The sequence below is a fragment of the Schistocerca cancellata genome, chromosome 6 (assembly GCF_023864275.1).
Source record: "Schistocerca cancellata isolate TAMUIC-IGC-003103 chromosome 6, iqSchCanc2.1, whole genome shotgun sequence".
NCBI lineage: Eukaryota > Metazoa > Arthropoda > Insecta > Orthoptera > Acrididae > Schistocerca > Schistocerca cancellata.
In genome coordinates, this window is record NC_064631.1 from 347,998,913 (window position 1) to 348,017,592 (window position 18,680).

The following is an 18,680-nucleotide window of genomic DNA, read 5'->3' on the forward strand; positions in this document are numbered from 1 at the left end:
ACTGTTCCTTTTGCTACAAATAAGAATATAAGTTCACTATTATTATACTGTGTAAGTTTAGGTATCACAGATAGTATAGCAAAGTTTGTTACTTTAATTACGAGCATTATTCACTGAAACAGAGAGGGGAAACTTCAACTGAAGAATCCAATGCTCTGCAACATGTGATTCAGTGTTCAATAACTGACCGAGATGATTGATGCCCCATCTAAAGTGCTATAACCTGAGGCTGAAATATATAATAAAAAATTTTAAAAGATGACAAGTGTGTTCCCCTATGGCACTATTACAGCATGCTCTGTGTTCACCACATATTCCTAGCATGGTTTGTTTTCCATTTTGTATTTTTAGTAGCAGTACCATGTCTGTGATGATTTCAATGTAGATTTTTTTAAAGGATTCTGATTGGAAAAATTATCTTGAAACCTTATTTTGATCCTACAATTTCATCTCAGTAAGTGGCTTTCCATCACATGTGGATAAAGACAGTAGGACCCTAACTCCTAACTGATAATGTTATCTTTGATGAAGCTCAAAGCAAGAAAATTACCTTATAGCAAGTAACAAATGCTCACTTTGATCATGATGCTCAATTAGTTAGGATAAATAAGATAGCATATTACATTAGTGACACTCTGCCATTAAAATCAGGGAGAATGATTAAAGACTCCGGAAGGGCTATAAACAGTCAATCACAGGTAGCAAGTATATTTAATAATCATTCCTTAAATTTAGTAGAAAATATATGAAAAAACAGTTTAAGAGGTAAAGCACAACAGTATGTTGTAAAAGCAGCAATCACAAAATTCAGTCATGTGAGTATATCACCATCTTTCTTCTGAAATTAAGAAAATTTTCTCTAAAAGTTAAGCTCAATTGGATTTGACAGTGTTTCCAACAGATTACAAAAGATTTGTTCCCATGTCATAAGTCCTGTCTTCTGTGAAATATGTAATGCATCACTAATTCAAGGCATTTTCCCAGAGAGATTGAAACATGCCATTGTTACACCCCTCTATAAGAAAACGGATAGAAGAGATGTCAATAACTACCAATCTGTTTCAGTACTGACATTATTTTCGAAAATTCTTGAAACAGTGATGTATTCTAGAATAATATATCACCTGAACAACAATAATATCCATAGTAAATCACAGTTTGGATTTCAGAAGAGTTGCACTACTGAGAATGCTATTTGTTCTCCATACTTAAAAAGCAATAAATAACGAAAATCACAACAAATTGATATTTTCTGGAGTCTAAGCCATTTGACTGTGTAAATCACAATATTTTCCTAAAGAGACTGAGGTTTTGTGGGGATTGTGGTGTAGCCAACCAACGGACAATATTAAATTAAACTAAAACAATGCAGAAAATTGTATTTAGTAATTAACCCCATGTAGACAGGGTGACTGACTTGAGAGAAATCACATAATGGATTTCCTGAGGTTCAATCTTACAACTGCTATTGTTTTTCATGTATATAAATGATCTTCTGTCTAATACACAAGAAGCAGAATTATTTCTTTTTGCAGATGAAACTAGTATTGTAATCAATCCAAGCATACACACAGCAGCTGAAGAAATGATGAACAATGTTCTTAAAAGTGTCATTATATGGTTTTCTGAAAAAGGGCTCCCTTTCAATTTTAAAAAGACGCAACATATTCAGCTCTGCACATCTATAAGTACTACACTAGTGATCAGTGTAACAACATGGTGAGGAAATAATAAGTAGGGTGGAAACTTAAAATTTTTGAAGTTGTCCATAGTGATGAGAATTTTAATGAAAACACACACACACACACACACACACACACACACACACATTTTGGAGTTCTTAAACAACTTAGTTCAGCACATTTGCACCCAGAATCATTTCAAACTTTGGGGAGAGAAATCAGTATGTTGACAAATTTTGCACATTTTCATTCAATAATATCATATGGAATGTTCCTGGGGTAAATCATTTTTAAGAAAGAAAGTTTACATTGCTAAAAAACAAACTGTGAAATAATATGTGGTGCTCATGCATGATTATCTTGGATACATCTCTTTAAGTTGTGTACATTTTGATTATTTCTTCACAGTGTATTTATTCCCTCATGAAATTTGTTGTAAATAATTAACTGCAATTCAATAGGAACAAGATGTACATAATTACAGTACAAGAAAAAAATGATATTGGTTACACCATACTAGGGTTATCTGTTGCACAGAAAGGCTGCACAGCACCCCAACAAAAATTTTGGATCCCATGCCCAGTGATGTAAAGTGTCTGACAGGCAGCAAAATAAAATTTGGAAACAAACTGAAAAGGTTTGTCCTTGACAACACCTTCTATTGCATGTAAGAATCTCTATTATTGCAATATACTAGGTGATGTGTAAGAATTAGTAACTTGAATCTGAATTATGGAAAAAATATGTGGTGACCATTAACTGCCAGTAAGTGGCACCTGCCAAATGCAAAGTAAATTGTCTTTGGACTCAGTGTTCTTTGGACTGTGTGTGCTTTGGACTCTGGTGTAGGTATTTGAGTTGTTATTGTCTGTAATGTTTCTCCTGCATGTGGTGTAATTATATGAGCCATAGAAAAAGTACCTGATCATAATCAGTTGAAGTTTTCAATGTGCAATCAGTTGCTGCAGGTAGAAAACACACATTGGTGACTCCGAGTCACAAAAATACATTGCATTCACTCACTATGTATCACTGGTATCATGCCAATAGACAATGTCACAACCTCCAGTTCTTCTAGCAGTACAGGACACTGTGACCACGGAATGGACCTTTGACTGTGAAGCACAACACTGTACCCCATGCGCTATTAATTCACTGGGAATGTTCGCATCTCCAGTGTTGGCTTAGACAGGCCAGATGGCCCTAACCTCCACTGGCACATCACACCAAGTGTTGTACACATCAGGGTGAATGCCTTCCTCAGCATTCTACACTTGAGAGGATGCTTCTCCAGCACAATATTCCAGATTCCCCTCACCTGGGTTTCCACTGCACTCCAACATGGACCACGTGGCTGTCCAGTTTTGGCGTCCAATTGCATGGCTGCCCTCTCCTCAGAGCAGTCCTTCATTTAATGTGTCCCACTCTGCACCAGTCAAAGGGACACTCATGTGAACTGCACCGAGCCATGTATATGCCTATCCATCCTGTCACCCCACACAAATTTTGGGCGACGCACCTGCCGTGGTTCTGCCCTGTCACTAGGTGCTCAATCAGGATTTTGCTCCTCGGCTTGATATTTCATCTGCATCGGCCTTCAATCCTTCCATGCCTGGTGCTCTATGCTCATCGTGTGGCTGTACAGATTTCCTCCCAACAAGGACTGGACACCACCTCTCACCCGCACAACTAGCAGATGTTCAACACACCACATTGCTTATCATCTAGACACAGTTCACAGCAGTGAACACTGTGCAATATTCCCACATGTTTCGTGTCTTTCCTGTGCCCCCACAAGCACAGACTCTAGGCTGTTTTCTGAAGCTGCTGCCATGACAACCAGACAACCCAGTGATGTGGTTTACCTTGGTGGACAACGTGTTGGACATACACGGCATTATTGACAACAGCAATCACTTTGTGTTTTTATTGTACCATCTGCATGGCCACGCTGATTTATCAATGAGTTGTTGCTGAACCCACCCAAGAGCAACAAATATGCCTCTACATGTGCACTACTCATTGATCGCCTTTCTCGTCCACCAGTCAATACTGTTCACAAAATTATTTATGACGAGACTTTAGGTGACAGAACCCCCTCCCAGCATGCACAGGTCCTTACTAAGATGTTGCCAAACTTATCGCTCTGAACATTGTGGTTAGTGAAGCTGCTACAAGAACTACAATTACATTTGCTTTCCCATACCGCAGCACACTCGAGGGCTATGGCTAACAGACCAGGCATACGCCATTATCCTGCACTGCCATCTCCCTTTGCATAGCACAGCAGCTAATACTGCCAAGGTTGGTAATACTGTGACTATACTTCCACCATTGTGTGGTAGAGACTGGATGCATGCGTATCACGGGCAGCACACAGAACAGCAGCCACCTAGTAGCCAAGACTGGGAATCGCCAGTGGTTCAGCGCCGGCCTCTCCTCAACCGAACTGAGCTAGTGCCTGCCCTCCCCACCTTCCCCTCACCTGGTGCTTCAGCTGGTGGTATGAGTACAGCTGACTCACGCATATGCTGGTTCCAGTCCACTTACATGAATGCTGCTCGCAACTGCCACCTGCCCTGCACATTGCCAAACACCGCACGCGAACCGCAGTAGGTGCCATGGCTCGTGGGTATATGGATGGGTGCCCACAGATGTTGCATTCCATCAGATCCTTTACCTCACGAGGTCATCTGTACACCTTTGATTTAGGTTAGCACCAGGATTTTCTTGTCGACACCAGAGCAGACATTAACATCAAACCTTTCTCATTTACTGTAACAGACACAACATCAGCCAAACTGTTTCTTGGAGCAGCAAATAAATCACCACTTCATGTTGACCCTTTTATGGAGTTACCTATTGTACTTATACCTGGCAAACATTTCACTTGGTCCTTCTACATGGCTGATGTAGAAGACCCAATATTATGCATTGACTTCCTTTTTCACTTCTTTCTTCTCCAGATCTCCAGTTGGCCACATTATTGCACCATGCCTCATCTACTCATGTTGTGTGTTCAGTCACCTCCTCGGCTCCCCCTCCCCCTGGCCATCTACAGTGCCTGTCAATGCTGCCACCCCTTGACACAAGTGATGCACCATGTGGAACTTTGATGCCATGGCCCCCCGACACCGGCGACACACCTTGTGGAACTTTGACACCGCCATTGTGGACAGATTAGTGACAATTGTGTGCTACTGATGGACCCTGAGTGCGTTCATCAGACCAGCTGAACACTATTGTGAATGGTACAACACAAAACATTGTCACAACAGATAGGCCATCTGTGCATCATAAAGCATGCTGACTACCATCAAATAAACTATGCCTTGCTAAGGTCTCAGTGGAGGAACTTCTGCAGACAGGTATTGTCCATCCGTTGGACAGTAACTGGCCTTTTCCCATACATTTAGTTCCCAAAAAGGACGGCACAGTGCGCTTCTGTGGCGATTATCGCCACCTCAATTTGTGGACCTTATTAGACAATTACCCTGTACCTCATATACAAGACTTTGCATAAGTACTCAGTGGAGCACTAATCTTCAGTGTCTTAGACTGCCATAAGGCATATTTACATATATCCAAGGAACAGAGTGACATACCAAAGACAATGTTGATCATGCCCTTTGGCTTCTACGGATTTTGTTACATGACTTATGACCCCAAAAACGTGGGCCAGACTTGGCAACATTTTATAGACCAACTTCTGTTTAACTGCTCATATTGTTATGCATACCTCAATGATATACTCATTTTTTCCTCCTATGATAGAGAACACGAACTCCACCTGGCCAAGATTCAGGACCTATTGACTCGCAGTGGAGTCGTGATCAATAATAACAAGTCACAACTTGGATGCACTGCTGTCACTTTTCTGGGGTACACCAATTCCTCTGAAGGTATATGCCCCCCTCAGGAGCAGGGTGACTGAATTTGTGATCTACCTCACTCAGTGTAATTTCATGAATTGTGCCGGTTTCTAGGAGTCTTTAATTTCCATCATCGTAGCCTACCTATGGCGGCAGCCATTCAAGCCCCTCTGACTGACACATTGGCCAGTGAAAAAAACCTCTGGTAATTACCAGGTACAGTGGTCTGACAATATGGTGAGAGCTTTCAAAGATCTTAAATCAGTGCTAGCACATGATGTCGCCCTCACCTACCCTTTGCCAGGTGCGCGCATCTCTATTACAGTGGATGTGAGTGATTTTCCAACCCTCCAATAGCTCGTCATTGATATGGCTCAGCCACTTTAGTTTTCTTCCAAAAAACTATCTGTGGACCAACGAAAATGGTCAGCGTTGGACAGAGAATTGATTGCAAATGTACAAAGTTGTAAAATATTTATGCGCAGACATAAAAGGAAGGAGCATAAAAATTTTCACAGATCATCACTCCCTCACAGATGCTATCCATAACCATGCTGTTGATCTTCCTCCATGTAGGTTTTGGCAGATAGATTTAATTTTCCAATACACAACAGACACCCATTACATCTGAGGTTCAGAAAATGTGGTGACCAACTACTTATCATGTATCAATGCAATTTTGTCCCCCATTAATTTTGACAAACTGGTCTGCTTACAGGACAATGATACTGAGCTGCAAAACCTCTGACAAGACCCCACTACTTCTCTCCAGATCATTTCCTGCAACTTATCAGGCTTGGTCAGGCTACTGTGGTACGATATGTCCATGGGCATCACCCAGCCTATTGTTCTATCCGCATTGCATTGCCAAGTATTCAGTACGTTACATAAACTTTCACATCCTGATGCTAAGGCTACTATGCACATTGTTACAGAATGCTTTGTGTGACCGGATGCGAAGAGGTACTCTCATGCTTGGGCCCGTGCTTGTATAATGTGCCAGCACAACAAAGTTGGCAGGCACACACAACCGCCTCTAGGTAAATTCAACATCCCGAAAGGCTGCTTCCAACATGTGGATCTGTGGGTGGAAGCGATACTCCTGCAGGACATTACAGCAGAATCTGTAGCGTGAGCATTCGTATCCTACTGGATAGCTTGATTTGGCTGCCATACATCCTTCATCACCGACCAGCGTAGGCAGTTTGAATCCCTGCTGTTTAACAAACTCTGTGTGCTCTGTGGGGTGGATGGCTTCTCCACTACTGCTTACCACCCACAGAGCAACAAACTGGTAAAGTGACCCTCATGTGCCACAGTGGTGAGTGTTCCAACGGCTTTCCCTGGGCTATGTTAGGAATATGCACAGCTTATAAGACAGATCTCCAGGCTTCACTTGCTGAGCTCTTGTATGGAGAAACCCTAGTCCTCTCTGCAGAGTTCATCAATGATGAAGCAACTCTTGACCTATCCAACCTCCCCACTCTAGTCAAGCATGTCCAGTCCCACATACCCACAATCCACATGCCCCTTCCATGACCACACACCCATCATTGGGTTTTCCTGTATTTGACTCTGGACTCTTGTGAGCTCTTTATGTTATGGGATGACACAGTCATACCAGCATTACAGCCACCTTACTCAGGCCCTCATCGAGTATTGACTCACACAGACAATATTACGGACATTCTCATCAATGCCCTTCAGCAGACAGTTTCTCTTCAATGTGTGAAACTGACCTGGACAATCAAGGAATCTGTACCACAAATTATCGAGTCAAGTGCTCCTCTGTCATGCGATGGCTCCAATCTCACACATACTGCCTACTCCCCTGCGCCCCACCCTGATCATATGTGCTCTAAGCCTACACATTTGGGTAGCTCAGATGTTATGTGTCATGATATTTAACCTCGCTTCATTCAGGCACTGCATGTGATGCCACAACCTTAGGCCCAACCACATGTTGCGTGTGATGTTGCCCCGTCACATGAGTTGGCACCCAAAAAGTGTGCTAGTGCTTCCCCTGAACTACATTTTTCCCGCTGCCCCACCCCACTGTCTATGAAATCTGCATCTCAATCAACGCATCTGGGTGTCCAAATGACAAGCTTTCCTTACAGCTCCTTTGCTTAGGGGATGCTTCACATGAGTCCACACTCAGGTCAAATACCACCATTCTGTGCACCGTCCATATCCCAAACAGGCTGGATATGAATGGCATAGCTGCAATATTCAGCATTGATGAGATGCTCAAGATTTGCGTCCCCCTCTCCCCATGTACCACAATGCCGACATCTACTGTGCCAGTGCAGATTGACCAGTCTGTCCTCCCCAATGGATGGTGGATTATCCCATCACTAGTCCACCCTCCGCAGACAGCATGGACTCTTCGCACATGCCTCTATCAACTGGCGAGTGTTCCACAACACCACTACATAGGAAGATATCCATGTCCTCTCCCAAGTGCTCCGCACTCCTGGGGCAGGGCGATGGGGGGAGGGGGGGAGGAGTTCTGTGGTGACCATCAACCACCAGTGGTGCCTCCTGCCAAGGGCACAGTAAATTGTCTTTGGACTCATTGTTCTTCAGAATGTGTGTGCTTTGGACTCTGGTGTAGATGTTTGAGTTGTTACTGTCTGTAATGTTTTTCCTGCATCTGGTGCAATTATACAAGCCATAATAAAATTGGGCAATCGTAAACAACTAGTTTTTTCTATACACAGTCAGTTACTGTAGCTAGAAAATTCATAAATATATGTGATCTAAAGGTAATCATATTTACAAAATAATTTTTGAGGTGAATATAAAATATCTCATTCCTTATCATTACAATTTATCAAGTAAATGTTCCATCAGAAACAAAATTAACTAACTATGCTTTCTTATAAATTTCTAATGTAATATGTGCTCTACAGGTAAAAACTGTAATATAAAGCATGTCTGGATTCCTGAAAACAAGTATTTATTATTTTCTGATATAAAAGAAGTCAGGGTATTACTAAATAGAACTTGAAAGAAACTTTTTTATTTATTGTCAGCACTTTCTCCATGCTTATGAACTGCTGCACCAAATAATATTTTTAGCACCTGCTGTCTGTCTCACTTTACATATAGTTTTCCTTCCATCCACTTTTCCATATTCTTTAACTATAGATACCTCTGCTTTAAGAGCTATTTCCTGTTCACGAATGTGTACAGCCACTTGTACTTCAGTTATTATGAAGTAGGAGCTACAAAGATGTCAGTGTACATACATTTAAAGCATAGGGGAGAAAGCTGTAAATTATACTGATAACCATAAAATGTAGTAATTATAAACAAGTGAATATATAAAAGTGTTGTAATAATGACAACTGTTTTAAATATTTAGTGTTGAATGTTTGAAACTTTGAAGGAGTAGGTGAAACTTATTCAGATGGCTCAAATGCAAGGGCAGTGTTTAAGAGAGCCAGAAGTCATGGTTTTAGTTCCAGTATCACTAACTCAGTGTACCACTGCTATCAAAATAATGTTAGTCATATTTCCTGCAAAATAGTTTTATGGAGGGCATTCACCTGCAATGTGTTACAAGGTTTCAAGTGCAATCTTCTTCTTCTTTTTATTCCAAGAAGTAAGCAATTCATCTGTTCTGGTCAAAATTAAATCATTTCTGTTTTCTTGGTTTTTCAATTCCTCCTTGATCGTTTGGTCTGCTATGATATAACTTCTTTTGGTATTCTTCCTTCTTCCATTCCATCCATATGTAAGACTCACCTTTCTTGATTTTATTTAGTCTGGCTTTAGTTTTAAAGAGATTCAGTTCTCTCTGCACATGGTGATTTTGAAATCAATTCCATTTTGTGCATCCTTTTTTGATATAAGGATCTAATTTCTGATCCTTATACCTTACCAACATATTTAGTACCTATTAGTACCTAGTACCTAGTACCTAGTACATATTTAGTACCTTACCAACATATTTAGTATTCATCACCCAAACATGCAATAAACTCTTTACAAAGATTCTGCAAGCTGGCAATGGCTCTCTTCTGCCTTGATCTGTGAGGGCTGTGTGATTGTCATGTTTTGCAGAATGGCCATGACTCTCTTCTGCCTTGATCTGTGTGGGTTGTATGATTGTCATGTTTGATAACAGCATGACAGAAACTGTTCAAACTGAAGCAGACATAAATGTTCAGCTACAGTTAGCAAGTATTCTTTTTCTTTTTTATTAAAACACCATATGTGAAAGGGTGCATAGACTTTGCTAAAAGCAGTGTGATTTTGAAACTTACCTGAAGCGCATCCTCATTTGACTTTTTCTTCCTCTTCTACAGCTTGCTGAAAGAGTTCCTTTTTAAATTTTAACATCTCTTATACATGCTTAGGCACTTTACATTTTCTGTGCCTGATTGTTTGATGTGGGAAGATCTGCAGTGTCTTTGTAAAGTGACTTCCTGAAAGTATTCAGTAGCTTATGATGCACTAAACATTTAGAAAACCAAATTTTTTGTTCAAAAAGATAAGACTTATTAAAATATTCTGTGATATTATGCCAAGGCTGGAAAACCAACATTTGATCCATATCTGTGAAGGACATATTCAAAGGGGGTTGTAGCTTTTCTGAAGGTGCACTGCACATCCCGGCTCACTATAGTAGCGATTATGCTAGTATAGAGAGCTGCATTAAACCAATCTTTGAACAGAAGACAAAAAATAAGAACAGAATAACAGACCATATCCTCTAATATTTTAGTAAGTGTGACACTTTTGCCCATGAAAGTTTACAATTTACAAAAAGATAAGATTCCTTGCATGTGGATTGACTTGTCAAGACAGTGTCAGTGTTACACAATGCAGACTTACCATTATTGCTGTTAGAGAGCACTGCTGTCTAAACTAACCGTCAGCCCATTTCACAACAGCCACTTCTCTCATGTCGTTGCAGCCACACACTGCATGCACATTTCCCTGATTCCCCTCCATGCCACAACCACTCTGCTCACAAGCAAGAGCCCGAACATGTGCAAGTGCTCATGCCATTGTTAAGCACTGATTTAGGGTTATCAATCACTCGTCTGTATTAGGATACCCTTTTTTTATTGGCTTCAAATTTTTTTAACCAAAACACCAGTTTTTCATTTTATTATGAAATGTGTGTGTGTGTGTATAAAATTTTTTGGTTATCGGAATTTATTAACTCATGCCAGCTTCAAGATGGACATGTTCAAATTTATTGTACTTGCTACCACTACATGCATCTGCAGGTCATTACAGTAGCATTAAATCACATGAATTATGCAGTGCCAGGCCATGGAACATCAAATAACTAATCATAAATTGCCTGTTATTCAACAAGTTTTTTATATTTTATTTTGTAACATACAAGAAGTGAAATTAACTTTCAGTGAAGATGTGAATCTTGTAATTATATATTCTATTATATTATTGGAAGAAAGTAAGAATTCCAACCAGATATCTTCCCAGGTGTAATAAAAAATGTACTGACTTGCATTCAAAATGGAGACAGCTGCAGAATAATATAAAAGTGCTAAACAATATGCCAAACAGTATTGTTAGCCACTGGAAGACATACTTAAAAAGAATTGGGACAATTTATTTGATATTGCAAATGACAATGATCCACAAGCTATTGGAAACAAGAGCAAAATCCAAGACGGTAAGAATAATGTTTCAGATCGCAAACAGTTCCGACATACCTTGTCTCGAAAACCTTAGTGAAATGTTAAAAATATTAATGCCAATAATGTGGAGTGTGGTAAAAATAACATGGAAAAGCTGTTTAATGCTTCATATATTGATGGGATGCTTGAATACCATGAACACATAGAGCCCTCTATAATATTTCATGGACGAAAACCTAATAAGTAATTAAAAATAAGGTTGCCTGGTGCAGTGGATCAGGCAAGGTATTTGGGAAGAGCAAGCTGCAGGATAAAATGTTTTTATTGTGATAAGAACTGATACTGTATGTGGAAGATGAGAATGATTTTATCGATGTTTCAGTGTTTATCACAATGAATTATGCTAAACCCTTACTATTGCCCAAAGTAGCCTCAAAAAACCTAATCAAGATCTGGTAGTCTTAAAATCACTGCAACAGTACAAAATGAAAGATGCAGTTCTTTGTAGAGCAGTATTTAATAAATGTAGCACATTTGTTATTTATCAGAAGGATTGTTACTCTTTTGGTCTTTAGTGATGGTACTGATGTGCCAAGAAAAATCAAATTGGTGGGTTATTCAGACCGGGCAACTCAGCACACAGAATAGAGATACGTCTGCCACTGACTGGTACTTCATGATTAATTTCTCATCTGCAGCTAGATACAGCTTTACTCCAGGATTACTCCCATACAGGAATGAGTAATTTTTCATATGTAGAAGCCAAACAGTTAGTATGATGAAAGTAGTTAATAAAATAATAGTTAATAATATAGCTGAAAGAGCAGCTAAGTTAATTTAGGGTTTTCATGGGTTGTTAAGTGTAGAAAAAAGAACATCATTGAAGGCTATACACTAAGAGAAAATTGGGAAACACTGAAGGAAAAAGATGTATAGTAGATATAAATCACAGAACATACATCTCCAGCAGAAGAAATCAACAATATGGTGATATAAAACATATTAAATACCCCATTAATTTTAAATTCAAACAATGGAAACTCCATGTAGGAATATCAACAATGTAGGAAAAAGACAGATTGCTACTTACTGAAAAGATTACACATTAAGTTGCAGACATGTGCAATTAAAAGACACTTACCCATAAGCTTTTGGCTGCAGCTTTCATCAGAGAAAATGAAACACACATCATTCATTTACAGAAGGAAGCACATGTCATGCACACATGACTGCAAACTTGAGTGAGTGTATGTCGTATGTTTCTCTTTTTCCGACAAAGGTTGTGGATTAAAGTTGTAATCCTACCCTCCCATAAAGTACTCATTCTTTGAACAAATTTTTAAAACTTTGAAATGAGTAAGACTTCAAAAGAAGAACTTTTTTTACTTATCTTGATTATTTCGTTGTTGTTGTTGTTGCTGGGTCAAAATCTTGTTGTGTCTAATAGTACATTCTTACTGCTCAAAATTTTGATTTAACATTGCGGTTTCTTGAAGAGAAAATAACTGATGAAGAGTTCCTGTTGCTATGAACATCTTTTTATTTTATCCCACTCTTCTAAATCACACCAACTTTATAATTTCCACATTCCAAAAATGAATAATTACATTGTTGGTGTCAAATTTATAAAAATTTCTACTTCCATCTGAGGCATTCCCACTACTACTTAAGTCAGGGCATTACTTAAATAGAACTTGATGGATGAGTGGTTAGTGCAATGGAATATCATGCAAAGGGGCCCGAGTTCGATTCCCTGCTGGGTTGCAGATTTTCTCTGCTCAGGGACTGGGTGTTGTGTTGTCTTCATCATCATCATCTCATCCCCACTGACGCACATGTTGCCAAAGTTGCATCAACTAAAAAGACTTGAACCAGGCAACCGGTCTACCCAATGGGAGGCCCTAGCCACACAAAAGTAGGCTACTACTTACATTCAGCAGTACACACAGGTTGTATTGTATTGTATTGTATTTTTATTGATCCAGGCAATCATAGTATTGTACAGCTGTACATATGATATTGGATAGGTCAAGAGAGCTATTTACAAGTAATTTTTACAAATTGATTTTTACATTATTCTGTAGCAAGGAAATTATCTATCTTAAACAAAACAGTTAATACAAATTTTTACAAATTGATGTTTACATTATTTTGTAGCAAGGAAATTATCTATCTTAAACAAAGCAGTTAATACAAAACATAGAATTGTAAGGTTGTACATACGATATTGGACAGGTCAAGGGAACATATTTACAAGTAATATTTAATAAATTGATTTTACATTATTTTGCAATGAGGAAGTTAGCCATCTTTAACAAAACAGTTGTCCAATTACTTTACAGACTTTCTTGACAGAGAAGAATCTTTACCAAATTATATCATTATTTCATAAAGAAATCCAAAAACATATTTAATAATTAGCGTTTGATTGTGCAATTAATAATACAAATTTTCAGTTTGCCAGAAATTTTGTAATTTCAATTATTCTTTAAAGAAGAGTAATTTTAATTGTTAGTACATATCTATGGTTACAAGTTAATTTCTTTTTTTATACATTTTAGCCTGAAATATAATACATTGTATACAAAATCATATTAATTTTTTTAATGAAACAGCTGAGATAATGGTAACCTATTTCAAGAATAAATAGTATACATGGTATCGGTTATCTCTATTTTTTTTAAAAGTTAATGTCAGAGGAGGGTGATTCATTATAAAGCTTATGTGTAAGTGTGTTTTAATTGTGCCTGCTTGCAACTTAATGTGTAATATTTATGGTAAGTAGCAAGTAGTAATCTGTCTTTTCCCACACTATTAATTTTAAATTCAGTTTTTGTTTAAAGAGCATCATATTAAACATACTTGACATTTAATTTTCACTCACAAGTTGGCACAGATTATCGTTATCCAGCTGTTATGAAATTCCATTACTGGATGCTTCTCACCAAATGGAAAAAATGGGGGGCGGGATTGCACAAAGTATAAATTATTAAATTTTTTTCTAAAAGACAATGAACAATGGACACCATAATTTATATCCATCCATGGATATTGGACACACTTTCCTCTTTTGACATTGACTCAGCTATTTATAATACACCTACACAGTTCTTAGTACTAGTAGTGTCTCCTTGTTGTTGTGGTCTTCATTCAGTATACTGTGCAAAAGGTCTCATGTGTGCATAACTATTGCAAACTACATCCATTTGAACCTGCTTATTGACCCCCATACTCTCTCTTATAACTAAACTATCTATTCCTTCATGACTCAGAATGTATCTTATCAACTAATATCTTCCTTCACTTGAGTAGCCTCGTAAATTTATTTTCTCTCCAGTTTGCTTTATTACCCCTCCATTTCTTATTTTGATCTACTAATCTAATCTTCAGCACTCTTATGAAACACTGCATTTAAAAAGCTTCTATTCTTTATTTCTATACACTACTTACAGTCCACTTTCCACTTACATTTAAGAGTCCACTACAGGCAAATACTTTCAACAAAAATTTCGTAACACTTAAATTTACAAGGGTGATCTGAAAATTAGTACCTCTATCTTTTTATGTCAAAATTCTTAAAGCTTTCTAAATAAAACAAATATTATTAACATTTCATCTTTATTCTTCATGTCTACATATTTATTTCTCAACGTAGTTATCCTGGTGATGGACACATTTCTCCCAATGAGAGTTTATTGATATTGTCACAGTACAATATGTGACTTTGTTGGCAGAGCCAGAACCTCACCTTTGTTTGCACAACTTCATCACTATCGAAATGAAGTCCTCAGTGGTGTTCTTCATGTTTTGGGAACTTATGAGAAATGGATGAGTTCAGGACTGTATGGAGTCACTAGATGACAGTGAACCCAAGGCATCAGATTTTTGCAGTGTTCTCATGCTGAAGGAGAGGGTGCTCCAAGTCTGGATGAACTCTTCAGAGTCAAAATTTGATTACATCTTGCTGTTTCTCACGCACTGGTATAGTTATGTTACACACTGCGATGTTACATGCTACAATTCAGAGCCATTTAGTGGCAGAGGACTGCAAATGTATAGATATTACAAAAAAATATGTAGAATGTTAATAACACTTGATTTATTTAAATTCTCTTTCTACTCTCAGTCTGCATTTCATGTATTTTTTACTTTGATCACTGTCATTTATTTTGCTACTCAAATAGCTAAAACAATCATCTACTTTCACTGTCTCACTTTCTAATATAATTTGCTCACATAACCTTATTGAATTTGAGTACATTCCATTATCCTTGTTTTACCAATGTTGGTGTTCAACTTACATTTTTTTTCAAGACACTGATTAGTCCTTTCAAACATCTTCCAAATCATTTACTATTTCAGACAGAATTACAATTTAATCAGAAAACTACAAAGTTTTTAATTATTCTCTCTTTACAAATTTCTCTTTGGTTTTCTGTACTTCTCACTCAATTTACAGACTGAACAATGTGGGGGAAATGCAAAAACTTTATCTCACACCCTCCTCAACTGTTGTTTCTGTTTCATGTTCTTCAATTCTACTTAATGCAGTGTTGCCCCTATACAACCTGCAGATAATGTTTTGCTCTCTGTATTTTATTGCTGCTTACATTTTCTCGTCATATTTGAACATAAATTCTGCTGCAGGCTGATTCCTTCCATTACCGTCTTTCCACCAGTGTGACCACATAGTTAATACTGATAATGTTTGTTGTTGTTGTTTTCTTCAGTCCTGAGACTGGTTTGATGCAGCTCTCCATGCTACTCTATCCTGTGCAAGCTTCTTCATCTCCCAGTACTTACTGCAACCTACATCCTTCTGAATCTGCTTAGTGTAGTCATCTGTTGGTCTCCCTCTACGATTTTTACCCTCCATGCTGCACTCCAATGCTAAATTTGTGATCCCTTGGTGCCTCATAACATGTCCTACCAACTGTCCCTTCTTCTTGTCAAGTTGTGCCACAAACTCCTCTTCTCCCCAATTCTATTCAATACCTCCTCATTAGTTATGTGATCTACCCATCTAATCTTCAGCATTCTTCTGTAGCACCACATTTTGAAAGCTTCTATTCTCTCCTTGTCCAAATTATTTATCGTCCATGTTTCACTTCCATACATGGCTACACTCCATACAAATACTTTCAGAAACGACTTCCTGACACTTAAATCTATACTCGATGTTAACAAATTTATCTTCTTCAGAAATGCTTTCCTTGCCATTGCCAGTCTACATTTTATATCCTCTCTACTTCGACCATCATCAGTTATTTTGCTCCCCAAATAGCAAAACTCCTTTACAACTTTAAGTGTCTCATTTCCTAATCTAATTCCCTCAGCATCACTCGACTGTTTGAAAAAATATCAGTTGAATTGTTATCACATTATTACTAAAAATACTGAATACCATGTAAAACTGTAGACACACTGTACATATGGCTATGATACCCTTTTAGTTGTACATCAAATATCTACCAAATTACTTAATGAATCCAGTGCAATAACTTGTGGTTGAACCTAAGTGCATCACTTTCCTTAAGGAAACTTTTGGAAGGTTTTCCTTCTTAATGTGTTTACACTGTATGCAGTAAATTTTAAGAAATATCCTTCTTTAAACTGTCTGCTTTGGCAAACAGTTATATTGATGGGTTCACAACAAATGTAGCTATGAAGTTAATAGTGCTCATTTAGAAAGTAATTAATTTTAAGGGATTCAACATTTGTCAATTAAGATCCAAACTACAGCATGAAAATTTGAAGTTTTGATAGTTTTGTGCTATTTTTATTCTTGTTAACACTTAGAATTTTAATGTTTTTACAGGGAGGATGAATTCATTGTTTGGCATATGTGAAGCATTTGCACCATTTATCTATGGACCAATGTTTGCTGCTGTTTATGCCAGTACTCTTAATACAATGGCTGGAGCATTCCTTTTGTTTTCATCTGCCCTTACAGCTCCAGCAATAGTATTTTTTGGGTACGTATAAAAGCTAATGTTTATTTGGGTTTAATATGAAAGTTTATTAAGCTGGATTGCTCAGTTTCCAGCAGATCTGACTTGTCACCTGAAATATGCAAGTAATGGAGGGAGGAAGAGGGCTAAAACAGATGTAGTGGGATGTTGTGCACAATATTTACTGCACAGTTTCACTTCTAACACCTTTCTCTAAAGTCTTTCAAAATAATAATGTACCATGCAGATGCAGAGGATGCATGGTCATGATAGACATGGTGTGGGCACATATGGGGAATGTTCAACTAGAAGATTATATTTTTCAAGGACAATAAGGAACTTGAAACTTCCTGGTGGATTCAAACTGTGTGTCAGACTGAGACTCGAACTTGGACCCTTGCCTTTCACTGGCAAGTGCTCTACAGACTCAGCTACCCAAGCATGACCCACAATCTTTTCCTTCCACCAGTTGTGCTTGGGTATCTCAGTCAGTAGAGCACTTGCCCATGAAAGGCAAAGGTCCCAAGTTCAAGTCTCAGTCTGGCACACAGTTCTAATCTGCAAGGAGGTTTTGTATCAGTATGCACTCTGCTGCAGAGTGAAAATCTAGTCTGGAATATTGACTTTCATTCTTTTCATGTAATAAGTTGGGGATGCACAGGTTCATTAAGAGCCTCCATATTGTAGAACAGGCTAAGTGAAGCTGGATGTGCATGTCAGTGATACACACAATTCCTCTCCATTTCCCCTTGTGGTACAAACACTGGTAGTTGCTGCTACAGTTCTTATTCCAATCAAGATCAAATTGCATTCTTTTTATCTGCCATCATATAATGCTCTGGACAGAGAAATACTGTTTGATCTTCTAAAGAACCTCACCTGCCCATTACTTATGTGGATTCCCTTCTTCTCTTCTTTAATGTATGGCTATTATGACAGGTTTCAAGTAGAGGCTCTCCACTGTCCGGCTCTTAGCATCTTCCTCCATCTGTTTATAAGTTCATCCTCTCATAATCATTGTAATCCCTTTCCTAGCTTTTCCTATCATTCCTACCACTTTTCCCTCTGAAATTCTTGTTGCAGACAGTTCTTACATAGTATATCACCCAGATAAGATTTTTTGCTGCATGTGATCACTTCCAGTATTCCCCTTTCTTCACATATTTTCCTATTCTGAAGTCTATCAGTCCACTTCACCTTAAGCATTCTTCTCCATAGCCATATTTTAAAACTTTATAAATACCTTTCTTCTTCCTTTTTAACTGCCCATGAATCACTGCTGTTCAACACTATACTCCACACATAACATTTAGCAAATCTTTTCCTCAGCTCCATTAGAATTCTTCGTGTTGTTAGTAACTGCTTCACCTTTTCAAATGCTCTTTTTGCCTCCTTATTTCTGCATTACACCTTTCATTCCATGTCATTAAATTTCCCAGGCACAGAAAGGATTTTACTTGCTCTATATTTTTCCATCTAAGAATATGTTAACTGGTGTTTGCTCTTGCATATTCTCATCACTTTTGTCTTTCCTATATTTCTCACCCTCCC

The 18,680-nt window shown here is 38.1% G+C and overlaps 1 protein-coding gene across 4 annotated transcripts in view; it reads left to right on the forward strand.

Moving 5' to 3' along the window:
- Window positions 1-18,680, forward strand: part of LOC126190770 (proton-coupled folate transporter-like) — a 269,533-nt gene that overhangs the window by 102,389 nt on the left and 148,464 nt on the right. The window contains exon 6 of one of the 4 annotated variants that reach the window (XM_049931298.1): window positions 16,997-17,153. The exons of the other annotated variants lie outside the window; for them this stretch is intronic. Within the exon in view, the coding sequence (XP_049787255.1) occupies window positions 16,997-17,153 (157 nt within the window). The remainder of the gene's footprint in view (window positions 1-16,996; window positions 17,154-18,680) is intronic. 4 annotated transcript variants of the gene reach the window in all.